The sequence below is a fragment of the Pteronotus mesoamericanus genome, unplaced genomic scaffold, assembly GCF_021234165.1.
Source record: "Pteronotus mesoamericanus isolate MK-2021 breed Mesoamerican mustached bat unplaced genomic scaffold, CSHL_Meso_final contig_163, whole genome shotgun sequence".
NCBI classification, from domain to species: Eukaryota; Metazoa; Chordata; class Mammalia; order Chiroptera; family Mormoopidae; genus Pteronotus; species Pteronotus mesoamericanus.
In genome coordinates, this window is record NW_026555064.1 from 5448132 (window position 1) to 5475639 (window position 27508).

General features: G+C 39.7%; 1 protein-coding gene across 4 annotated transcripts in view; it reads right to left on the reverse strand.

Moving 5' to 3' along the window:
- The window catches only part of ARHGAP10 (Rho GTPase activating protein 10), a 241326-nt gene that overhangs the window by 73171 nt on the left and 140647 nt on the right, over positions 1–27508 (reverse strand). For all 4 annotated transcript variants that reach the window (XM_054562719.1, XM_054562717.1, XM_054562721.1 and 1 more), the window contains 4 exons: positions 21617–21691; positions 15307–15394; positions 7552–7610; positions 207–312 (listed from right to left, as the gene is read on the reverse strand). In XM_054562719.1, the coding sequence (XP_054418694.1) occupies positions 207–312; positions 7552–7610; positions 15307–15394; positions 21617–21691 (328 nt within the window). The remainder of the gene's footprint in view (positions 1–206; positions 313–7551; positions 7611–15306; positions 15395–21616; positions 21692–27508) is intronic.

Here is a 27508-nt window from a genome sequence, read left to right on the forward strand (position 1 = left end):
AGCAAATAATTACATGACTTCATGAAAGCATCGTATTTCAACAGTCTCGTCCAAAACACACACAGTGAGTCAGATGTCCAGCCTGCCCTTCCAGGTGTGGTCCCCAGTATTGTGTATACAGCCCCAATTTCAACCGTTACGAACCCAAGAACACCGCACAACACCCAGAGCAAAACGAAGGAAGTCAGGAAGGGAGAGAGGCTTACTTTGTTAAGTGTTTCACCAAAATATCCAACATTTCTTTATTTTTTTCTGGCAGTCTGTGTACCAAGAAATGGATAGCATTCACACGAGATTCTGGGTTCCCACTTTCTTTAAAAAAGAAAAAGAATAGTTAGTAGAGTACTGGGAATCGAACATATTCCTAAAAATCACCAAATACAGTATCTCATCTGTTCAACATCACCAGGGAATTTAAACACGGTTTGGCACCTTTCAGAGGAAAAGAAAATCCATCCCCCTCCCTGTTCTTAATCCCTGCTCTCCCCCTCCCCCCGATGAGGGGTCCTCGCGAGGCTGCGGTTCGAACCCTTCCTCTGAGCTCACCAGGGGCTGGGGCACTGCCCCACAAGGGAAGGCAAATACAGTATCAGCAAATACAATCCCCTCCCCTGAAACAGATGCTGCCGTTCTAGCCCCCGGTATCCAGAACGTGACTGTCTGAAAACACACCCGGATTTGTTCTCATCAGGTACCAAGGTGAGACTTGCAGGCATGGAAATGGCTGTCGCGAAGGAAGCAGCTTATCCTCTAAGATGCAGAGGAAAAGGAGGCACGTCGCGCCACACGGGGCCAGCTCAGAGGCGGGGGAACAAAGGAGACGTGTGGGCAAGAAGCTTCATTGTGGTTTCTCTGGGCAGGAACAGGAGTGGGGCAGGAAGCAGGCTTAGGACTGGTCGGAATCCCTCCAGGGGTCCTGGGCTATCGGGGCCACCCCGCGCTGTCTGGTGCCTGGCCCCGGTGACTGGGGCAGAACAAGGCTGGAGTGTAAGAGCCCAAAAAGGGAGGGGCGGGGGGCCCCTGGGTTGGCTGGACGGCACAGGGAAAGCTCGCTCAGGTTTACGGTCTCCGGGAACTGGTTAGCCCCAGGGGGTTGGTCCCTCAGGATAGGTCAGCGTTAAAACATCAGGGGGGAAAAAGACACACTTGACACAGTGATTTCATTTGGGAACGCGGTCCTTGCTGATGTCATTAGTTAAGATGAGATCATACTGGAGACACGTATTAGAATGTTCATGAAAGTAGCGCTCTTGATAACAGTCCAAAACTGAAACAACGCAGGTACCCATCAACAGAACAGTTAAACAGATTATGGTATATTCATACAATGGAGTAACGTACAACAGGAATGAACGAACTACAGAGTCACTCAACACAGATGAATCTCACAAGGTAAGCGGAAGAAGCCAGACACGAAAGGTCATATTCTGTTAGATTCCACTTATATAAGGTTCAAATGCAGCGGCCCTAACCTGTGATGGCAGAGGTCGGGCAGGTGCTCCCATGTCATGGGGTGGATAGTGAATGTGTGGGTATGAGGCAGGGCTCCTGGGGTTCCAATAATGCTGCAGTTCTTGATCTGGGAGCTAACCTCATGGCTATCTTCACTTTGCAAAAATCCATTCAGCTGTACGCTTATTACTTGTGCACATTTCTGTTATGTGTCAACAAAAAGTCCACTGACATTAAAATCACCCATAATCAATCTCACCCTAAGATAAGCTAGTAAATTTTAGTTTAATCCTTTTAGTTTTCCTCCCTTTTCCTGTGATGAGATGTTCAAACAGCCTATTTCGTTTAAGTTATCATGGCCGTCCGTCCCTCCATCAGATGCAGCCCCAGACCATGCATTTTATGGTCAGTTAGGGTGCTTCCAATGTTTATAAAGTTAAGTTTGCTCCAGCTTACACTTCCAACAGTCGTGTTTAAGGGTGGGGGCTGAGACTTTACAACACAGGACACCGTTGTGGCTGAAGAGTAAAAAAGCAAAAAGGCTTAGAAATGAAAAGGAACATGATAAAGCAGAACACAAATAATCAAATGATATTACATAATAAAAGACTCTTAGATACAGGCTACATTGGACACTGAAAACAAAAGTACAACTATCTAAAGAGTTAGATGATAAATTATTATAATCAAGTTTTTAATCTGGGGTTAAAACCAAGATCTTCCTAAATCAAAGCTGGAGGAAAATGTAAGCAATAAAACTATAATAGCATTTTCAATTCACAACTTCATTTTTTTTTTTACTTCTTATTAAATTTATTGGGGTTACATTGATTAATAAAATTATATAGTTTTCAGGTGTTCAACTCTATAATACATCATCTGTCTACTGTATGGTGTGTTCCTCACCCCAAGGAAAGCCTCCTTCCATCACCATTTATCACTCCCCCATACCTTCTTCTACTCACAGCTTCGACTTTAAAAATAAAGCAGGGACTCTGCATAAAGTCTAAAATTCCAAAGGAATAAAAGGATAACTGCCTATGATTAGAATTTTGTACATTCAAAACTTAAAAGTTATTGAAAACTTTCCACTAAAAAGCTATGTCTGACTCATGTGTCTATCTTAAAATTAATAATCATCTTTCCCCAAGGAAAACCTGATTTAATATTTTTGGACTTATTGGATATTCGGAAAGACAAGAGGGAAATAGTCTTCCTCCCTCTAACGATAGGGGTCCCCATTTCTAAAAATAGAATTGGTTTTGGAAAATAGAGTCGAAACCTCCCATTTTCCTTTTTGAGTTCCTCTCCCGCCCCCTCTCATTGAAATCACACACAATCTTTCTTTTCCAAGTCTGCTTTTTCCTCCTTCTTCCAAAAAGAGGAATTTTTGGAAGTAAGGCTTTTAAAGTAAAACTATTTTTTTCTCCATTTCTTTTTATTCTGATGCTGATTGGAGCTTTCTATTAATGGACATTTTCATAGGGCTACAACATAGTAATAACTTTAGGTACTCAAAAAAAAAAGTTTTCTAAGGTAAATTAATTATCTTTGGTTTTAATCAATATAAATTGACCCCAAAAATTAAAGGCCTAACTTTTTTTTAATCTAGGATACTGAATTAACCATGACACCAAATCCTTAACCCATGCCAAGGAATTGGGAGTTTACTGTAACAGCAAAAGCATTCTTAACCATGTAACTATAAATCAGCATCCCCAACACTTAATGTTTATCTATTTATGACACTGTGCCAACTAACAGAGACTGAAAAAGATATGATCATAGCTTACTGGAGCATAGCAAAGATACACAGGCAGATCAATGTTAAATTATTTCAATATTTAAGTGCCAGACGTCAACAGTACTACAGTAATTTTAGGAAAAGCATTAGCAGTAACCATCCAAGCACTTCCCAAGGGACAGGGGGCTTCTTCAGTCAACAGACATCAAGTATTCCAGCTCTTCTGTGGAAGACCCCACTGACTTAGAAATGAGTGCATCAGGCTGAGATAGCTTGATGCCATTAAGCATTCGATTCTTTTAATTTCCAGTTTTCCAAGTCCCTCCCCACTAAGACCCTAGGACTTTCTCTTGCTTCCCATGCATGTTTACCAACAATAACAGAACATTCTGGGTAGGCAAACACCAGTGCTCTGGATTCTATAACAGTTATAGTTTTCATCATAAATAACTAAAGAAAGGCCTTTAAAAGTGAGTATAATTTTGTTTCTCACGTAACTTGACTACTGAGCATAACAACACACAGGTTCTGGTCTAGGTGACTGAACTGTCTTTTGTGATGCCCCAGTAATCATTCAGGCTTCAGCTGCCATTCTCAAACTAAGTCTAACATGAGTCCAACCCTGAAGCATGGGTCCAATTCTTACCAGGCTGATGTATCAAGAAATCTGAGCCTGCGAGGCTAAGACACAGGTCATGGACTACAACGTTCTCCAAGGTAATAAACAGCATCTACACATCCAGCCAGGTGCCTTCCAGCCTTCCCCAGGTGAGTACAATCTTTTCCATTTCTATGTAGACCAAGTAAACTTTTATATTCTCTCAAAATATGGACTTATATAAAGATATATATATATATAGAGAGAGAGAGAGAGAGAGAGATTTATATATGTATATATCTATACATATATATCTACCCCCTGGTTCCTGAACCAGAGCTCCTAAAACCCTAGTAAATAGGGCGTGCTCAGATAGTCTTCTGTCCTAATGTTTAGTTGTTGACCTGGATTCTGACCCCGAGCTCCCAGGACCTCCATAACTTATTGAGTGATAGGAGTGTCTGGCACCAAGCTCCTAAGTGTCTTGGAAGTTCCTGGGTGTTAAGAACATCTTTTGTTCTAATGAGCTGACTTTGGGTCCTTAGATGGGGACTGGTCACCAGAGATCCAGCCACGATCGGCAGCTCGGGATTTTCAGGTCTGCCCCCATCCTCCAGAGAGGCAAGAGGGGCTGGAAAGGAAGTTAAAAATCCAGATTACCTACATGATAAAGCTTCCATAAAAACCCCAAAAGTACAGGATTTGAAGAGCTTCTGAGTGCATGGACATACCGACATGCTGGGGAGGTGGCGCACCCCAACCGCACGGGGACAGAAGTTCCAGTGCTCAGGACCCCTCCAGGTCTCACTCTCTATACTCTTCACCTGGCTATTTATTCGTATTGTTGACATACCCTTTGCTGTGGAATAAGTTGCTAAGCCGAAGTCTGTGTTTCCCTGAGTTCTATAAGCCTTCCTAGCAAATTACAAATCCAAGGGCAGGTACGGGAACCCTGATTTATAGCCAGTCCGTCAGAATTACTGGGGACAACCCGAGACCGCTTGACGGGTGTCTGAAGTAGGGACAGTCGTGTGGGACTGAGTCTGTAACTTATGTCATCTAGAGCTAATTCTATGTGGCTAGAATCAGAGCTAAACTGAATGGTAGGACACTCAGCTGGCGTCACAGCACTGGCTGGTGTGGGGGAGAAACCCACACGCTTGTTGACGAGAAGTGAAGAATTGGGTGTGCGAGGAAAGGAGGAACACAGGAGTGGCCTTCCTAGACAGGTGGTTTCTAGTTCCTTTTAGCAAATTTAGTTAACTCTCAGTTGAGAGGGTTTAGTGAATGATCTTAATTTTCTCTAAGGAAGAAAAAAAATTAATTTCCCAATGCATTCAACATTGAACAATAACTCAGTGTTTCTTAACAATGAAAAATAAAAAAATGTTTTGCCTCCTGTGGTGACAACAAATAAAATACATTTATGTACTGTGCACTTCAGGACTATTAACTCACAGGCCTCTACAGGGAAGAAACTGATGAGAGAACATCAAGGACCCAAAAGACGCCTTCAAACCTCTCAGCGGGGACGGCAGTCAAAACCACGTCACCACCACAGAATGGACGGAAACCACCGCACGGGACTGAAAAGAATCAAAAACTAGTTTCCGTGCTGGGGTGAGAGGTGGCAACAAAGACGGGTGATGCCTGACAATTTCAGCAGTCAGCTCAGCTGACAGACATTCAGCAAAACAAGGTAATCCCTGCCACTGTTAACAGAATACGATAGCTGAACCGCAATCCCCATTTTCCAACAACATTCAGACAGGGAGACTACTTCTGGCCACCTGATTCCTGTAACTGTTTTATTCAATACTTGAAAGTACATATGCAAGACATTACAGGATCTGCTCCTGAGAGGAAAAGTAAGCATGGACATCGGCCCTCCCAAGAGTCAAATAAAAAATGAAAGCCTGTATTACAAATGTGGGCCCCTAAAATGCACCTGGTTAATACATGTACTTTTTCTCATTAAATAAGGTAACTGCAGGTCCCATTCCAACCACAGCTCAACGGAGATGCAAATACATGCCAATAATTACAGCAGCTACAGTTTTTCTTTGAAATGGGCCTGTTATTCAAATTATGAAGCCTCTGTTACAGCATCCCCACAAAGCTGGGAAGCCAAACGCAAGGTCCTGGTCCTGTAGGTGCACGATCTCTTCCACCACATTGTTCAAGGACAGCCTCAACCAACTCCTTCAGCTCCTTGTTCACCACCAGGGGCTTTGCCACCACTTGTAAATTCCCACCTCTACGGAAGCCTTCCTCCCGTAAAACACATTGATATTAGAATTTCAAACACACTGGCTTCAGCTACAAGGCATGATAATAATGACACTCACTTGTGATTTAAACCTTAGCCCATAATCACTTTATCTTTCTACAATTTTCAAGGGATCCAAGATTAAAACTGGCGTTCTCCTGCTTTTTCCAGTCTCCAAGGCGAACAACATGAAACGATTGTCCTCCAAGCAGAGTTTAATTTCTCTCTCCCTGGTTTGCCAAAAATGCCACAGGGAAGAAATCAAAACAACTAAGCATTTGCTTGAGTTTCTGCCAAGAAAACTTTCCCCCACTTCCTTGATCACACAAATTCTCTTTACAAAAAAAAATCCTCTACCACATGAAAACAAAAGTGCATAGAACCGTATTATTTCCCTTTTCCAAAGCCCATTTTACATGTACCGTCAAGCAGGCCTACGCATGGCTTCTTTCTGTGGCACACTCAGAGCCTGCGCACCAGCCGTGCGAGGACCTCACAGAGAGGTACCATTTAAAGCAATGTTCCAGCAGCAGTAACATAGGACCCAAAGGGATTGCTCTAAGTTTTTTGACAGAGTGAACTATGGAACACATCCAAGAGAAAAAAAAAACTAAAAGGAAATGAAAATACAACTATAGCTACTGTCGGTGCACCTGTGAAATCCAAACTGCAGGTCTTAGCTAGTGGAGCTGGGGCTTTGAATTTAAGTAAAGATGCCTGTAACCTGGCAGGTCACTTAACATCTCTCAAACTTCATTTCCTTAACTAGTAAATACCTCACACCAGTGTATTTCAGGAGGCTCTAATGGTTAAACACCATGAGTCAAATGTAAAAACAGAGGTATATGGTAATAAAACAGAAAACAAGAAAGCTTCGAAAAGTATGAGTCACCAAAAATTTCTTCAAAATTAAAATTCTACCAACGGTGGGCTTCTTTCATTTAACATATTATCACATACAATTCACTCTCTATCAAATAGTGTGTGGACTTCTGGCATTATCTCAAAATACTTTTTTCTGCCCTTAATTTTCACCTAAATCTCTTTCTAAGTGAAGCCATGTCCAACCAGCTAATCCCTTGAAATCTGCTCGTCTCCTTACCCTCCTGCAAGTTAAACCTCTCCATGTTCCCAGAGCAGTTTTTTCATTATTATACATCTGACGTGTAGTTGGAGATGTGTGTGCCCCAGTGCTTGCTAGAGAAGCGGCTCCCGGGGCAGAAATTCTTTCACAGTTCTACATACCCAGTATCTACAGAGATTACGATGCAGTGGACAATGAATAACTGTCTGTGAAAGAATGAACGAATGAGTGATCTGGTTTTTTCACCTTTTAAAAGGTGAAAAGAAACCCAAGATCTTCTAAAGTGATTTCTATTTTCAACACAAATTACAATAATGCAGTTGAGTAATGTCCACGTGGAAATCACAGCTTACGCACACTATCGACCGCAACACTGCGCCTCTTCACCTCCGGGCGATACTTACTGACTGGAACAATGAAATCCCCGTGCAGCTCGTAGGTCATGAGAGGCTCCGGGAGGCTCCTGCAGGCAAAGAACAGCTCGGCATCACCAAGCAGCTCCACACAGGCCCACACTCTCTGAGTTCGCTTTTTTAAGAAAGGCATATTAAGTATGTTGTGCTTTTCTTAGTAACATGTAAAACTTCCCCAGGGAATACTTTTATATGTCAGAAAGATCCATAAATCAAATGGATCACTTTATTAAATGCGATCTGTACCAGGCACTATCAAAGCTGAAGCAGCCACAAGTTCCTGTCAGATCTAAGCACATGGTATTTCATATTTCATCTTGGAAAGTACCTTTACAAGCATCTGATTTTATACATAAAACTTCTTTCCACACATTAACTTGCTCAAAAGCCATACGTTCTATTCAACCAAATATAAGCATATAATTTTGCAAATCATCTCTAAAATATTAATTGAAAATATGTAGAGAAAAGATTAAACAAACGCAAAGAAAACAAATTCTTTCCTCTTATATACCCCTATTATAAAAATATGATATCCGTTTTTGGTTTATGCTTATGAAACAATAAAGCATAGGTATGAAGTGAAATTGAGGGCAACTTCAAAAATACCCACATCATTTTATTTTTCTACTAAAATAGATTACACAAATGGTAGTGTATTTTATCCTGTGGTCACCAGAATGTTACAGTTCAACATTAACACATATCTAAAAGTTGACAAGACCAGCTCCTTGAACTCTATAAACACCTGAAGAACACTGAGACAAGTGTCAATCTGTCCAGCGTCTGGAGGGCAATCTGGCAACATAATAAGAAACTTCAAAATGTTTAAACCCTGTAAACCAGAAATTCCTCTTCGAGTGCTTTAAAAAAGTCAAAGATACACACACATACGAATTTAAAACATATTTGAGAGCCAAGAAAAACACCAGGAATAAAGGAAATCATTTCCTATTGTTAAAGAGGGCAATTCATCAGCAAGACATAACAACTGTCAATGTTAAGGGATCTAATAACAGGAGCTTCAAAATGTGTGGAGCAAAACTGACGAGACCACAAGGAGAAAGAGAGAAAACCTTAACTGTAGCTGAGGCTTATATACCACTCTGTGTCAATAACTGATAGAGTAAGTAGACAGAAAATCAGTTAGAATACAGAAGATTTGAACAACGCGGTCAACCACCTTCACCTAACTGGTATGTCCTTCACGTAAGTGAACTTCGCCTACCTGCATTCTTTCCCAGTGTACATGGAGCATTTATCAAGATAAACCATTTCTGGGGCGTGAAATGAACCTCAGTAAATTTAAAAGAATTCCATTTGTACAGTATTTCTCTGATTACAATAAAAATGGAATTGGAAATCAATATTTCCAGAAATATATCTGGAAAGCCCCAGAAAAACAAAATGAGGAAGTATTTTGAGTTAAATGCAGTATACCACATATTAGAATTTGAGGGTTGTTTGTAAAGTAGTATTTGGGGATAAGTTTTTACTGCTCAATAGCTATATTATTAGAAAAGAAGAAAGGGCCCTGGCTGGTGTGGCTTGGTGGATTGAGTGCCAGCCTGCAAATCAAAAGGGTCACTGGTTCAATTCCCAGTCAGGGTACACGCCTGGGTTGCAGGCCAGGTCCCCGGTAGGGGGCACACAAGAGGCAACCACACATTGATGTTCTCCCTCTCTCCTTTCCTTTCCCTCTCCAAAAATAAATAAATAAAATCTTTTTTTTTTTAAGGAAGTAAGGTCTTATTCAATTACTTTTTTCTATCTTAGCCAGAAGAAATGAGTAAATTAAGCCCAAAATAAGTAGAACAGAAAAAAGTAAAAATCACAGCATAAATCAGTGAAATAGAAAAAAAAAAGAGATAATAAATAAAATTGACAAATCTAGCCATAATGACAAAGAAATGGTGAAATCCCAAATTATCAATGTCTAGAATGGCAGAGGTAGTTGCGGAATTACTACAGCCTCTGAAGGTATTTTTTTAAAAATTAGGGAATGTTATAAACAGTTTGATGTTCACAAATTCAACAACTTAAATTAAATGGACAAATGTTTCAAAATACAAAAACTCCCAAAATGCACTCCAGAAGGATTAGGCAACCTAAGTGGTCCTATATCTACTAGAGAAACTGAATTTGTGGTTTGAAATTTGCCAGTAAGAAAACTATAGGCCCAAATGACTTCACTGGTGAATTCTAGCAAACAAAGGAAAAAAGAATACTGATTCAATACAAATTCTTCCAGAAAATGTGAGAGGGAATACTTTCTGACTCTTTCTTTGACAACAGCATCACTGTAGTTCCAAAATTAAAGACATACAAAGAAAACTACAGACCAATAATGTAAATATAGATGCAACTATTCTAAATAAAATGTTAGCAACTCAAATTCACAGAGATAAATAAAAGGATAATACATCATAAATTTATCACAGAAATGCAACACTGCCTTAATACTGCCACAAAATCCATGTAATTCACCATACTAGCAAACTAAAAAAGAAAAACTCTATGATCGTCTCAATAGGTGATTCAGCGGAGGAAGAAAACCGTTTTTTCCGCAAATGGTACTGGAACAACTGGACATCCATATACATAAGTGAACTTGGACCCACACCCCATATCTTCACAAAAATTAACTCAGAATAGACAACAGATCTAAGTATAAAACCTAAAACTATAAAACTTCTAGAAGGAAAAAATAGAAAACCTTTGTGACTGAAATAGGCAAAGATTTCTTGATACATCACATAAAAAAACTGATAAGCTGCATTTCATCAAAATTTAAAATCACCTGAAAGGCCCTATTACAAGAATAAAAAGACAAGCCACTGATTGAAGAAAACATTTGCAAAGCATATCATCTGAGAAAGGATTTGTATCCAAAATATATAAAGAATGATCAAAACACAGTAAGAGGAAAAGCAACCCAATTTTTTTAATTGTGTGAAAGGCATGAACAGACACCTCTTCCAAGAAGATATATAAATAGCAAAAGAACACATAAAAAATGTTTAATATTATTAGTCATTAAGGAATTACAAATTTAAAAGCATAATGAGATACCACCATACAGCTGTTAGAATAACTAAAATTAAGAAGACTGACCATATCAAGAGTTGGAAAGGATGTGGAGAAAATGAGACTCTGCTACACTGTTGGTGAAAATGTAAACTAATACGACCGCTCTTGGTAAAAGTTTGTCAGTTTACAAAAAAATTAAATGTATATACCAACTATACAACCCAGACGTTATACAGACATCAGGATTTACCCAAGAGAAAGGAAGGCCTATGCTCAAAGATTTATACACAAAGGTTTCTAGTAGCTTCATTTTTAATAGCCAAAAGCTACAAACAACTCAACTATCCATCAACCCAATTATCCATAGGTAAATGGATTTTTTTTAAATTGTCGTGTATCCATACAATAGAACCAGTAGAACACTAGTTTGCAACAAGAAGGAATGAACTATGCTACAAGGTAGGTGAATGTCTAATTATGCTAAGTGAAAGAAGCTTCATTTAAAAGAAAAAAAATAGAACCATAATATTCCATTGAGGTGAAAGTAGAGCAAATACAGAAGTTTTTATATCATGACAGAAAGCAGGTTAGCGGTTGCCCAGGAATAAGGAAGTGAAGAGAGGGAGTGAGAGTGAGGAATTTCAAAGGGGCAAGAGGCAACGGGGGGTGAGGGGGCGGCGAGGTGAGAAGGTCACTATTTTGATTATGGTGATGGCTTCACAACCATACATACATGTCACACTTATGCAAATGTACCCTATACATATGCTCAGTTTACTGTATGCCAATTCCACTTCAACAAAACTGTCTATAAACAAAATAGATGCAAACGTATATTTACAGGTTATGTTCTTTGCATACGATTTATGATGGTGCACACAGAGACACACACACACAATGACAACTGTAGACAGTGAAACTGATGCACTTAGAACTCTACTGAAGAGAACTGTTTTCTTACTTCCTCTCTTATTCCCTTCACCCCTACACTATCATCTAAGGTCAAAAAATAGTATCAATTGTACCACTACCTTAATAAAGGGAAAGAAGTAAACTTTTGGGTTTTTGTTTTTTGTTTCAAAACATGGAAAAGCAAGAAGTAGGCAAAGAAGGAAAACCGTTATTAGGCAAAGAATGAAATTAAGGGTGCTGAAAAGAAAAGTGGGAAAATGAAAATGCTTAGAAAAACCACAGCGGGAATTCTTTTTCAATAAAAATGAATTTGTATCTAAATATCTTCTATAAGCTTCTTATCATCACCATATGTCTGCTAGGCAATGCAGCATAAAAAGTAAGCATTAAATATGGTTAATGTTAGGGAAGCAGTAATAAAAATGACAAGTTCCCCATATAAAATTTATTATCCTGAGTCACCATATCTCTCAACTTCCCAACCCAACATGTTTTCGAGCTACAGCTCTTTGCCACCCGTTGGGATCTGTCTGAGAATATAAATCATAATATTTACCTATGCTGGCAATTTCTTCCCCCAAAGTCCCATTCCAATTTGCAGGCTTTAAAAGTTTCCTCTAGGTAAAATCATTTTACTAAAAACATCACAAAACAGCTCATTGTCCCCTCACATGGGAAGCTCTTGTAATGAACACATTGCTGGAAATCATAATTATGGTCTGAATAGACAGAAAATCAATCAGAAGGCTGGTATTCAGCCCTCTTAAAGCACCACAAGTTAAAAAAAAAAAGTCTCCAGTCAGTAGAAGAAAGAGGGAGACACCATACATATGAGGTCTGTCCAGAAAGTAGGCAGCCATGTAATATGAAAAATAGAGACATTATTGAAGAAGATACAAGAAACATTGTATGTAGGACAATGACGCCTCAGTCCCCTTCAAAGGAGGCACCTTAGGACCTCACACAGGTCTCCCAGTCACCGTCAGCTGCCCCGTCACATTTTCCTGAATCTCATCAACAGTCTGAAATCTATTCCCTTCAAAAGTAATTTTAGTTTGGGAAAAGCCAGAAGTTGCAGGGCACCAAATCTGGGCTGTAGTGGGGCTAAGTCACCTGGGTGATATGGTGTTTCACCAAAAAACTGCACAAGACAGGATGCATGAGATTGTGCACTGTCATGATGAAGCTGCCCATAGCTGCGGCCTTCTGAATCATCGAATAGTTTCCACAGAGGAATGTTCAAGCAAAATTTGATGCAGAGTCATTGCTTTACTTGCTCAGTCATTCTGAATGCAATGGCCACACAGTACACAAGCTTACTCAATGGCGTCTACCACTCCCAATGACTAGTGCAGTGAAGTTGTCATTGTTCACGCATGCACATTCCAGTCCACTCTCCTTGGCTGCCAGGTTACATCAATATCATGCAAACTGTTCTCGTGATGTTAACAATGGCTAGACTTTTTCCAGACAGACTTCGTATGTCCATTGTACATCATTTTCTTTCTTCCATGTCCTGGAGGTTTTGCTTCTTGTTTTAGTTTGGCATTTGGGGATTTGGTTACTTCCCTTTTACCATCTCCAACCTCCTGTCCCATAAGGTGGCTGTGCCATCGGCAACAGGATTCAAGGGCAACGGCAAGGAAAGCTGTCCACAGCTGAGGACCACAGATCCCTAGGTGGCAGCTGGGGCTCCCACCCAAGCCGGCCAGCACCGAGGCCCTGCTCTGGACCATCACATTTCTTGTGTTGACAGAAAAGCATCTGCTTGGGCACCACTAGGTAGTCAAAAGGGAGGTACGTAAAAACTCAGTTTTCTCCCCTTTGGCGCATCACCAGAAAGTGTCAATTAAATCTTAATTATTACTCCATTTTCAGCTGCTAAAAATAACATAGCTTAAAGGGACAGCAACCTTTCAAGTCATCTGCCATTTTACGATCACTGCTTTATCCCATTCAGGCAGAAGGTGTTATATGGTTATATGTGTCATTTAACTTCCCTCCTAACATCTCATAATGTTCTGTAAGCAATGCTTGCTTAACAGTGAAATTCAACAGGATGCAACAACGTAATGAGAGGAAAGGGCAGAAAAGGCGGCACAACACCAGGGGCAATAAGGAACTAGCTGCCCAGAATATCAAGACAATTTGAACTAATTCTCCTCATGAGGACCAAAAAAAAAAAAAAAAAAAAAGGACTATGTGAAGCAGTGGGAAAACATGCAATTTACTACAAGGAACTGGATTTCTATCCTTCATTGCCCACCAACACCTGAATCCCCTTGGTCCACTCCCTCACCTGTATTAGGTGTAAGCTTCCTCCTAGAGTGGCGCACCCTTTGCTAGTCAGCACCGTACACAACTCCTTATACTTTTATATCCCTCACCCTTTCTTTCCATCGTGCGTCTAACACAGGCCCGCGCAGCCTCAGCTCTATCGGCACTCCGGACAGCTGGGGGAGAAATCGGGCTGCCTCGTGCACTGTAGGCCCACCTCTGGCCTCGACTCCTTACATGCCAGTAGCGCCCCCTTGCCCGCAATCGTGACAACCAGGGATATCCACAGATATTGCCAACTATCCCCTGGATCGCAGGACAAAACCATCCCCAGTGGAGAACCACGGCTCTCACATTTAGGGTACAGCTCTAGATACTGGGGATTCTGTAATGAACATGCCACATAAGATGTCTGTCTTCAGGAAGCTTACATTCTAATCCCAGGGTGGGAGCTAACAAGATTCATTTTTACCATAATCCTCATCTAAACCGTTAGGCACTATCAGTGGCAGACTAGACACGAGCATGTAGATTTAGCCTGAACTGTACCCCTTCATAGTCTAGGAATAATAATAACAATAATAAAGTACTTCCTAGTTGAAGAAAAGATTAAAACATTAACTAAAAACATCTTGCTTAAATACTTAAAAATATGTAATACACACCTGAACCCACTGATATAATTTCTTAAAAAGTAGACCAGCCAGACAACACAGGGCCCCCGATGTAAAAAAACATGAAGAATATAGCATCACTATGATGCAGTCTTGCAAGGAATAAATAAATATTCTTGGAATAAATAACCTGAACCTGAACCTAATGAAGCCTATAGATTTAACTAATAGTTTACAGAAAATATGATGGCCAGAGAACTATGTTAAACAATAAGGATACAAAATACAGCCATAACCAAAAAGCAGAAAATTCTATTTTAAAAATTGACCCAGGTTCATCAACAAAAAGTACTGGGGGCTGAGGAGTTGGGTGCAGAGGAAAGAGACTCCTTTCTTTTTTTATACAAAGGTTAATGATTCACAGAAATGCTGAACCTTTTCTATTTCTAGTCCAAATTTTCTGTGATAAATAGAAAGTTTAAGTATCTTAAAACCTCAATAAGTAAACATATTTTCAAGTAGCTTTGTATTTGTTTTATCATTTAAGCCTTTACGTGCAAATGGTTTAAATTTTAAGCTAAAACAAATCTCCATTTTAGCCAAAAAATAAATAAAAGATTCAGTGAAGGCAATAGCCTTCCTCACTGTTTTGTAGTATTTCCTTCCTAAACACCTACAACAGACAGCTATTTCGAAACTTAAGTCTCTTCCTTCCAATTCTGTTCTGCTGCAATTTACCTAACTCATGTTCATCTGCTTAACTCACTGTCTGGGACGTTGTTAGATGCCTCATAAACATTCTCCTTTTAATGAGGTTTAACTGAACCATTTAGACGTGTGCGCAGGGTCGGCATCCGCCGTGTGTGAAACGTCCAAACCGCCCATTCCTCCCCCGCTACTGAGGGGCGCTTACCGCAAATACTGCTTCAAGGCGCTCGTTATCGTCTTCACTTCCCAATCCACGGAATTCTCCAGGTCCAACTCACTGCACGTTTTTACATCTAGTGAGCGAGCAAAAAAGAAAAAAAAATAATTAAAACCTTGAACATCCAAAGTCCCTCTTGACTGGCTCACAAAGCTGTCATTTATAAGTGACCAAACCACAAATAATTAATTCTGTGGTTTCCTATACAAACATTATACACACTTTCTTGTAATACTGTAAGCCATGATCTATCACTAGACCTTTCTGGCACTTCAGAAAATCTGTCGTGGGGATCAAAATAAAAGGATAAGGGCGGGGCTGAGAGTAGGTAAGAACTGGACATAGGATACAGCATTTCAATATTCACCGCCGCAAAGCATGGAGAGCTATCGCTGTTCTTGTATTATTATTGTTAGAGCTATTACTCAGGAGCCGTGGCTTAGAGAATGTGGTATGTGCCGTGCCTGTATATTTGCCGTTGCTCAGGTGGCACTGCTGCTATCACAGAGTTACAACGGGGGCAACGGGCAGCCCTGTTAATGGCAAAATGACTCTATTAGAATAGCAAAAGGTCAGCGGGAGAAAAGGATGAGTTTGGTCCCACGCATCTAAGATTTGCACTTATCCTATTAGGTATCTTTCTGACGATTAATACATAAAACAGAAACATGATGACACATAAACTTAAAAAGTCACTTATGAGTAATCTTTCCCATTAACAGTAGAGTTTATACACTCATCCAGGAAATATTTATTGGCAGCCTCTGTGTAACACTTGTGACATTCATTCTAAATTAAACTAGTTTTCTTTATCCTAAAAGTGTGTTCTTCCAAATGGCCTTTCAAATAGCAAGGAAGCTCTGAAGAAGACATGGGGCTTAACAAGAAAGAAAGGAGGAGGAAGAGGAGGAGGAGGCAGGAGGAGGCAGGAGGAGGTGGGAGGAGGTAGGAGGGAGGGGGGAGCGGGGACAGAGTGGGGGAGAGGAGGGGGAGAGGGAAGGAGAGGACCAATTCTAAAACGGAAAAGGTCAGTCCCAGATGGTGGGAAAGGCAAGCCCTCTGAGTAGGGCGGCCTCGCTGATTTTGGTAGCGCTGGGCCAAGGCCCCCGGCTGTGGCATTGCAGCAGGGCGGGGGGCTGCACTGGGAGCACAAACCCAGGCTGTAATCGCTGCTGAGACCCTAACCACCACGGCAGCCCACACAAGTCACTTCCACGCTAATGTGAACTTCAGGCTCCCATCTGCACAAAGGAGGTCATGTGAAAGCTCTCGAGAAGCATCGAATCAGGGGTGCATCCAGATTCCCACAAATAATTCAAGGAGCAGGTAATCGCCACAGCCGAAAGGATCAATGTTCAGTGGTGGTACAACCTCAGAGGGAGGGAGTAGCAAATGGGTTATAATGAGTGATACCAAACAATCACCATAAACTTGCCTGCTTTTCTACAATCCCATCACACAAGGGAGAAAATAAGAGATTCATGGAGGAGACATTATTTCTCCCTCACTCCAGAATGATGTTTCAACTAAGACCAGAAAAAAAAAAAAGAAAAAAAAAGAAAAAACTAGTTACTTTGGGTTTTTTTCCTCCTCCCTTACATTGCATTTGTCTATATAGGGAAGGAAACATCATGTTAGTATTTCCTCTTTAAAAGCACTAAAAAGAGCAATCTGTCAAAATGGGACCACCACATTATGTCACACATGCCACCAAAAAAAGTTTTAGGCTTGGGTATGGGAAAGGATGGATGACTGCTCAATGTTATTCTCAAACTTTTTAAAAATCAAGTAAAACAGGAAGTGATGGTTATTTCACAGCCATAACATCATACATATGAAGTCAATTACTCAAAAGTCTGGAGACTTTTTAAAGCATTTCAACAGTTCTTGATTACAGCAACTGACAGCAATATGCAATAAACTACAACAATGGCAACTGACACTGATTACATTTTGATCAGTTCTACAATTCAGAACTCATTTGTTACAAAGCTTGTCAGACAAGCCACAGGTATATGCAAGAAATCAAATTAAGCACCCTGATTAAAGGCGCAATCCTTCATAACTGGGACTAAATAATTCTGTTCTGAAGGCTTTGCCAGCCAATTACTTCAGTAACTGAATATTCTCTCTCATTAAATCAATTATTTAAATCTCATTTTAACACACAAGTCAGATAACATTTTCAATCAGCTTGCTTCCAGCAAATCACCATTTTTAAATCCTTCTAATGGGAAGTCTTCTAAATGAAATCTTTTCTTTTCAACTTTCTACCAAATTATCATTCCATATTTTGAGAATCCTATTTTTTTCAATGCAAAAATAAAGCTACCCTTTGAATGCATGGAATAAAAAGTAACTGTTACATCAGAAGCTAATAACTACATTGTGTCTATGGTACCAATCCTCTATTAAATTTTACTGTTTTCAAATAAGTCAACCATCCATAGCGGTTTTTTACAATCAGTGGATGCACTGAGATTAGGTAAATTTGTTTATAACTTATTTGGGATTCAAACTTAAAACGCATTTGGCAATTCAACCAGAATATATGTCCTATCATAAATCAGGTGAAAATTTTGCTTCCTTGTGACCAAGAGAAACCACCTCATGGATTACTGAAAAATCTGTATTAACCACCGCTGATACAAACAACTGACTTTTTATTTGGGTTAAAGTTTCATAATTTTTTAACTAACCAGTGGCCATTTTTCTGAAACAGGGAATTTTCAGCCCGGCCTTAGTGCATGTGTCAGCATTGACCCGGGTCTCATTTTTAAGAACTTAAGAAGCACAGCGATCAAATGAATTTTGGAAATAATTTTTGTCCAGCTGTTAGTTTACTTTTTCACCAATCTCTGTGAAAAAGTTCTCCTACAAAATAAGCAAGGTGATATTTTAAAAGTAAAACACTTTTAAATTAGTTTTGTTTTCTACAGTTCTCTAAATGTAAAACCATCCAAACATTTTTTTTGCAAATTAGATTTATTTAGAAATAACCACCACATTCACCAGCCACAAAAGCTACTGTCACATTTTCTCTCAAGTTCCCCTCCCCTGCTCTGATGTTTTCATTCTAAAGTGGGGAAAAAGGCAGAATTCATGCAATTCTAACTCATTTCAGTTCTAAACTACCAATAACGATCATAATGTTACATTCTCACCCCATCAGCTAAAAACATGACTCACCCAAAAACACCTCATTTGATATTTCTCCCTGCCCTCCCCAACTGCTCTAAATCTCTAAAAACAAAAACTCCCGAACTTTTATGAGACCATGTGCGCCCTCTGTTGGAGCCAAAGGGGAAGGAAAGGAAAAGGACCCATAAAGGGAAGGGAAGTTAATTGCTCACTTAAACATTTGGTTTAGGAAGCCGGTCCAGAGAAAACTAGGAGGCTGCTGAAACCCAGGCAGACCACTGCCTTCTGCTCCCAAGACAGACGACGCTGACAAGGCAAACAATTCTCATCACCACAGGGCGGGGCGCAGCTGCCCGCCCCTTCACCTGGCCTGAAGGGCACCCACGACTTGGCTGTTTGGAGGACTAGAGGGCTCTCGGTGACCACCTGCCATTAGTATTTGACGTTGGCAGACAGAGGGAGGGAGGAAAGGGGTGGGGAGGGGTGGGGAGAGGAGGATGAAGGGAAGGAAGAATAAGAGAAACGTTTTTCTCTGTTTTATGCTTAAATGTGAAGGGGAAAACACTCCAATAAAGGTAGTATGTGGAGAAAACATGCAAGATTTGAGCAGGCATCCTTTCTCTAGAAATCACCCAAAGTTTTACACATGAGTATTTAAAGAATACTTAAAATATTTTATGTCAAAAAGGCAATAATAGAATACCAAAGTGAATAATTAACTCTCAAGAAATAAAAGCAACTAAATAAAAGGAATTTCCTGTCAAAAAATATAAAATGGCTTGGAAATTTTTCTCAGATATTTAAAATTAGATTACTTTTCATTTGTACAAAGAAAAGTGCATTGCAAACAAGGTGCTTTGAAAAAATTCAAATTTGAAACAAACATTACCTGTAGGAATAGTAATTTTTAAAAAATAAGTACATAGTACCACAAATGAGCAAAATTATCGGAATTAATTATCTAGAGGGGAGAAACATGGATTGGTTTAAAGTGCAAAGTTAAACATCTGGCAAACTCACTCAATGCTTTTCTCTTTAAGATATATAACCTTAAAATAATGTAGAGAGGCAGAAAAAGTTGGAGAGAAAAAATTTCTATGGGATAGTGTATATACTACTGTTCAAAAACTCTAAAATCTTTTTTTTGAAGAAGTATACATTATTTCAATTTGAACACCTGCTGAATCAGAATGAAAGTAAAGAGATATCTTAAGGAAATCAAATTTATTAAGAAAGTGAATACGTACATTTTGTTAAGAGCTCAAGATTGAGTTTGTAACAAAATAATAAGAAAATGATAATAATAGTAATAAAAATCCAAAGTCTGTGACTGACGAACTTACACTAGGAATTATTTATAGATTAAGTAAAATAATTTATATTGCATGGCCCCTTTAAATAAGTGCTTAATAAAAAAATAACAAGCCTGTATCTTTCCCTCACGTCAGTTCTCTAACTTCCTCTGTTTGCAGAGTGTCACTGAAAACACAGCATTTCCTCTGCAAGCAACACAAACAGAGCTGTGTCACGCTTGGGTCCTGGGCTTCTGGACTCAAGTCCCATGGGAAGCGAAAACAGTTTTACAGGTCATGAATTTTTGAGAGATTAGATATTTTTAAAACATCTTGCAAGTTAAGGACTGTCAATGAGACATTTCCCATGAGCAGAGCAAACGACCACCCGTGTTCAAGGATGCAGATCAGGTGGGATGTTATGAGATTAAGAACAAATTTTGGGACAATTTAACACTTCAAGGCGACCATAAGAGATGCCCTGTTCGAACTGCCCTTGAACATGAACAAGGAGGTAATAAAATAACGCTCGGATCCTTAGAACCAACCTACTGCCACAGGCACGGCTCTCACAGCCAAAACCTCCCCTTCTTATATCACAGTCTTCCAGTCCTAATCATCATAACACCATCTTGGAAACGAGAGAAGTGTTTCTAATTTTAAAATTAACTAAAAGCAGATGCTCTAGTGCCATTAAACTCTTCCAGCTGCTACTGAACCACTGGCAACCTAAGTCTATTTAATTTGGAGACCTACTGGTAGAGCGGAAACTCTGACTTGCCAGCGCTGCGCTCTCAGGTTAAACCAGAGGGGCAGAAAACAAAAACAGCGCATGACAGGGAAGGTATTCTGATAAGGTTCTCCAACTGACGATGGGCAATTTTTTACTGTGGTTAATAGCTTAAAAAAAGGCGGGGGGGGGGGTTGCTTATTAAATCCTTAATTCAGGTAACAGCCAAACAAGCAATCCTATCTGTCACATCTCGGTTGATTTTCTTCATCTTGGTTTCTGCTTCCTAAAAATGAGCCTTTGCTACAATGCTTTAAGATGCAGGCACGTCTAAATGCAGTGACAGTATACCTAAGGGCATTGTTAATGTTGATTAATTAAAGTGAGACGTCAAATTAATTAACATTTTGCAAGGTCATAATGACATCCAGGCCCTCAGGCCTGATGACTTATCATCATTCCTCCAGAGGCAGCCTGCTTTGGGGTGGGAAGGGAAGTGGGGCACCTTACAGGTGGCACTGAACTAACAGCACTGTGTAATGGAAAAGCGCTTTGTCATTCACATAATGTCGGGGGTAATGAAATGAATTCACTTTCTGGCTTCCTCCAGTGCTCGGTGCCAAAGAACACTATGTTATCAGCGCAGATGGAGCGTGCATGGTTCTGGAGAAGAGCCTGCTGCAAACTACAAACAAGTCCCTGTGAATACCAATGAATCCCTGAGATCCAGACTCTTGCTATCAAATGACAGTTTTGGAAGCTCAATAAAAATGAGTGAGTCCCAGTGGTCTTGTCCAATCAAATGTATTGTCAAGACTCTGGACAGCCAATTTGGAAGCCACACAAATCACAGAGGCCTGGCTGCTACTTTCCTATGAAAAGAAAGTAGAAAAAGACATTCGCTCATGAGCTGCATGCTTGTTTTTCTTCCAGTTCTGAGTAAATCAAGAGAACGTGGATAATCAGTGCTGATATAAACACTAATCTACGTCTGAGTCAACTTGGAGAAAACTAATGTAGGCAGAAGAAAAGAGTAGATTCACAAGTACGCTGAACATGACTATGAAATATTAACTCATGACATTAATGAACATAAACAAATCGTGCATGGAAAATGATTAGAAAAGAGGCATACCCATCAACATACTGAGAAGTCTCTGGACCTTTGAACTCACCCCCACAACTCTGTACAGTCCTTGGTCATTTATACCTATTGGAAGAGACAAAAAGTTAGCAAAATACAAGACTGTCATATTTTAAAAGGTGTTAACAAATAGTTGCATTTAGATTATTTGCTAACTCATGTTAGCAGCATTCCTGTTGATTATAAAAATGTTTGACAAAAGCAAGCATGGAAGAATTTGTTTAGTAGATTGTTATTCATGAGTTATGGTTGGAAAAAAAATCTCATAAAACAATGTTCCATGTGGACAAAATGTAATGAGTCAATGTTAATGAAATAAATTAGTTAAGCAGTACTTGTGATTACCAATGTAATATGCAAAAATGCCCGACTTTCCTGTTTATTATGTTTACTTATTCTTGACGGGGTTTTTTTTCTTGAAAAATTTTAGCCATTTAAAAATAACATGGTTCTGATTAATATACAGAAAAAAATCATTGGATTCTTGAAGACTATAGAAATTCATTCAAAACTAAGGCAAAACTGTTTTTACTTTTAAGTGCTGTTAAATGCACTGTCCAGGGAGAAACTGAAATTTCAAGTAAGTATCACTGCAAACTCTACATCCAAATGAACTAAATCACAGCATTTTCTCTCTCTAGAGACCTGCAAGCAAAGGCTTGCACAGTAGACAAGAAACAAAGACAAAAAAATTTACTGTCAAACATAATTTAGTATGTTGAACACATGGCCTTGCTTTGATACTGATTTGATTAAACCAATTGTAAAAGGACTTTTGGAGGCAAGCAGGAAACTCTGAGTGGCCTTAAGGTGATGTCAAAAATATTTTTATTTTTTAAGTTACATACTTAACAGAGTGACCTATGCTAGATTCACTTTAAAAAGGAAAAAGGGGTAGACGGCGCAATGGTAGCAACACCCTGGTAATGATGGCGTCTAAGCGGCAAATACATGGGAGCTCGTTGTACCACTTGCTACTTTTTTTATGCTTGAAAACTTTCATCATAAAATAATGACTTCCAGAACATGTGACTCTCTTTCTTTCTTCCTCCAAAGGGTTGTAGCTTTCTGCCTATGCGTTTACTTTCTGCGCTATGAATACTCAACACAACTGGCTGACAAGGAGATGATGCCTTTGATCCTCAAAGTTTCTGAAACAAAACAAAGCAACCCCAAAAAGGCCATGAAATTTGCCCAAGGGAATGTACTTTCTTTTTGCCTCCCTACCTGCGGTGATTTAAAAAAAAATACTGTACAAGGCAGAGTCTGCAAAACTGGATTCAAATCACAGCTCAGTCACTCCTGAGCAGAGATCTTAAGACAGGACACCTCTGAGTCTGGACGCTGCCTCTGAGCCCCCAGCCAGCCACCTACACCGTGTGCTGTGGTAGGAAGAAGAGGAGATGATACCAATGCGTGCTTTGTGACTAACAGAGCTGTTAGTCACACACACACACACACCGCACGCACACAGAAGCTTTCATGATTCCTTGCAAAACTGAGTCTTTCTTTTCCTCCTTTTTCTCTTTTTTGCCTTTTATTTATTTCTCCTTACTCATTTTTTTAAAGCTTCTCAAATGTCCTATTTGTCTACCTGATCGGGGCTAAGTTTTGCCCCACCCCCAAATTTTTATGTTGAAGACCTAATCCATACTACCTCCGAAAGTGACTTTGTTTGGAAATGAAGTCTTTAAAAGAGGTAATTATGTTAAAATGAGGTCATTGGGATAGGCCCTAATCCAACATGATGGTATCCTGTGAAGATAAGGACACAGACATACCCAGGGAAGACCACATGAGCACACAGGGAGAAGACGGCCTCCACAAGCCAAGGAAAGAAGCCTCAGGAGAAACCCACTCTGCAGATACCTTTGATCTTGGCTTTCTTGCCCCAAGAACTGCAAGAAAATGAATTCCTGCTAACTCGCCCCATCTATGGTTCTTTATTATGGCAACCCTAGCAAACTGATACACCTTCTCTCTCAACTACTCAGTAGAGCTAAGAACAGAAGAGCAAAGGCTAACCCTTCAGTCTAGACAAGCCTTCTCAGAACGCTAAAGAAGCAAAGGCCGAGAGGCACCTTCCTGACGCGGGATGCTCACTGCCTGCAAGAGTGGAGAACATGCAAGTCAGTTCTGCCAGGAACTGAAAAAGAGCAAAAAATTCTCAAGGGGAGAAAAGTCTAGGCTTTATTCCTTTCTTCCCCTAGAGGCCAGAAGGCCATGTCCAGATAGTTTAAAATATCAGAGGATTTTTTCCCAATACTACTCTGCTTAAGAGACCTAAAATAGTTTGACCTCGGTACCAGAAACCAAAAGAGCAAGTCACATCCTGTAGTCAAACAAACAGACTCTAGGAGAAGTGCCTGAAATACACGGAGAAATGAAACAAAGATGTTACTTCAGTACTAATAATCTGGACTGGTAATTACTATCAGATAACTGGTCAAGTTCATATTCATCATCCTGAAAGACAGTTCATTGCTAATGCATAATGAAAGGTACAAGGGGAAATTAATGCTACTCAACACAGATTTTTTAAGATGAAACTTAACCCTTGTACCAAAGCAGCTAGAAAATAACATGTAAAACACATACACTCTAATTGTGTTAAGATTTCTGCTCTGCTGTTCTTAGAAGCTCTTGACTGAGAAGAGTAGAAGAGACTTCATAAACACACACATCCCACAAAAGATATCAAATAAAGACATTTGAAGACTATGAACCACTCAAAAGGCCAAGTCACACCAGTGGGTTCAACATATTCTCTCCAAAGGGATCACTTTTTCTAATCACCAAGTATCAGGATTTTGAAATTTTCTTTGACTTCCTCCCTGTCACTCCCTAAACTTCAAGAGGTCAATGTCTGCATTTTCTTCGCACTCAGAGTGATCTCTGCTTCTTCGACCAGTCTTAAACTTGACGCACATGCATTTACGAAGGCACAAAACATGTACATCCATAATCCATCCTGAACATCATCTTTTTTTCCTAACCTTTTTTTTTTTCCAATCCACTTTGATTACCTAAGGTTCTCTCCCACCCCCATTTAAGAGTAAGCCATCCAATCAAGCCCAAACTCCTCAGCCGAGCACGTAAGGCATAAACAAACCAACCCACCTCACCTTCCTGCATGTACTGCAGTGCATTCGCCTGTATTAAAGCAGACCACGGACTCGCCCACAATAGCCAGAAAAGCACACCTTCCTCCATGGCTACGTTCAGGAGGAGGTCTCCTCTGGCAGGGGTGCTCTTCCCCTCCCCTTTACAGATTACTCACCTGTCAAATACTCGTCCAATATGAGGCAGCTGCTGGTCTAGCTGCCCAAGAGCTCAACAGTGAACAAAACTAAAGTTCCATCCAGACCTTCAAAAGCAGGTAAAAATCCCATCTTTCTGACACCACAGTGACAGTCCCTTATTCTGAACGTGACTCATAATTAATTCCTTTTAACACTTAATTTCATTCTAAAACTAACCCACAATCTTGTATGCACAATTCTCCAAATTAAAAATCTGAATGCGTGACCTGACATCAAACTATACGTTTATTTCTCCCACTCAGTGTGAATATTCACATTTTACCATGAAAAAAGTAATTTCCACACCAAACCTATCTGGAGATGTTATGTACTATATAGTAGGTGTCCCTTATTACCTTTTCAAATTTAAAAGAAAGCCTAAATTCTAAAACAGATCCAATCTCAGAATTTCCAGGGAAAGAACTGTGGACCTGTGTTCTACATTCTCTCCCTAAATGCACAGATATATTTATTACCTGCAAAGATATGAGGTCAACCTTGTTTTGTTGTTTGTTTTCTAGTAGCTTCCACCGTGTCTTGCAGAATAGTTGGGTGTAGAACAGGCATAGGTAAGTTACTTTGACTTGAAAGTAATTAAGAAGTACAGATATAGACTGGACTTGGGCCAAAAGAGACATTAAAGTTAGAGAATGAAAACTTCAAGTTAAGATAGCCACGTTATTAAAACTTTTTCAGGATAGCAAGGCCCAATGACTGATAACAGTACTACAGCACTTTATAACTTTTAACAAAAATTTGTCATTTGATCAAAGTATTTACAGGTCAAAATATTTTTTTTCTTTTAATAAATAAGATTGGTTCTGAGCAGAGGAAAGGAACGGAATGTGCTCTCCTTTACAGCAACGAGCAGGTGACGGTAGCTATCCTGAGCAAAGTAAACAAAGTGCAATCAAAGGTCCTACTTCCCCCTACCTGTCCCCTCCAATCTCACACAGTCCTGTCACGGAACACAACCCAGATCTTCCTGCGGGAGGCTCAAGAAGTAGGACTGCGTCAAGTTTCGGCATCACGTCTGCCCAACTGCTTCCCTCTCAGAGCCCGAACAGTGCCGGCGTCAAGCCAGCTGCAGAAAACACCCACATGGGGCTGCGGCCCACCCTGGGCACCCAGAGGCCCACGCAGGTGGGCTGGAGAAGCACAAGGGGAAATGAGACGATCTGAGACAACAGATGAACTAGAAGAAGAAAATGAAGCTTAACAGGGTTGAGAAATTCGGTTGAACAACGGAGGTGGAGGTGAAGACTGGCAAGTAAACGTGGTAAGAAGAACACAAACTGGCAGTTAAAAGAAGCAGGAGAGAGAAGACAGATAATTAAAGCATATACACAAGAAAGGCAAATGGAGAACACAAAATGAAAGGCAGGCCAAACTGGGAGTGAGCGAGAAGATAATGGGCTATAAGTTTTATGACATTTAATTTCTTGTTAACGTCTTAGGAATTACTGAGTGCTTACTGTATGTCATGTACTGAAGACACAGAGTAAGATTAAAAAGAGAATTAAAGTTAAAAGGGAAAGCAACTTGGAACCAATGGAGCCACAAAGTCTTTCTCATCCTTTTCTTTTTGGCTTCAGAAATAGATTCTGAACCTGATAGCTCAGTATTCTTAATACCCTACGTGGTCCTCAGCACATGGTATACATTTAACAAATGGACTGAATAAATTAGTGAATGAACTGAATAAATGAATAAATTAATGCCTGATTAGTAAAGGGATATGAAAAGAAAATTGAGAGAGACAGAAAAGGTTGTAACTAGAAAACGCAGATATAATAATATGAAGGGGAAAGGCTCCAAGTGGAACATAAATACTTTCAATGGTAAGAGGCACACGAATTATAACAGGCACACAAATTATTTAAAATTTTTCAAGTGTGTGATTTTTAGAGAAATAAATGATAAACTTCAATGGGTCTATAAACTAACATTTATTCAGTTCTGAGCTAGTAACAAGCAGAGTGCTTGTCACAGAAGGAGGTAATTGATCAACATTTGGGGAAGGGAGAAGTCATTTGTTTACACTTGTACATGTTGACAACAGGGGTGAAAGGTCATTAATGTTCATGTTCACATTCACAGGATTTTCACATCAAAAGTCTGCCACATGTCATTGTTAATGAGGCACACATGCATATATATATATATATATATGTACACATAATTACAAACATAGGCTTACACAGCCTACCAGCATTGCAAAGACAAATCTCCTATGGACTATGGGATGAACAAACATGATTAATATTTACATATACATAAAATTGTATTATTGTAAATATGTTTTATAATTACATATTCATATATTGTTATAACTATTAACCAATCTTGACAGGTTCTTGAACATAAAGGGGAAAATGTACTATAAGTAAAATAATCGGGAAAATACCACTGATGTGAGAAAATATGAAAGAGAAAGGTGAAGAACGATGCGCTATAAAGGCGACTCAAAGAAAAGCAACGATGAGGCTTGTGGATATTGTTTCAGGTCACAGAGGAGAATAAAAAATGTCACAACATGTTCCTTACATGCGTCTGTAACTCTTCCTCAAGAAACACTACG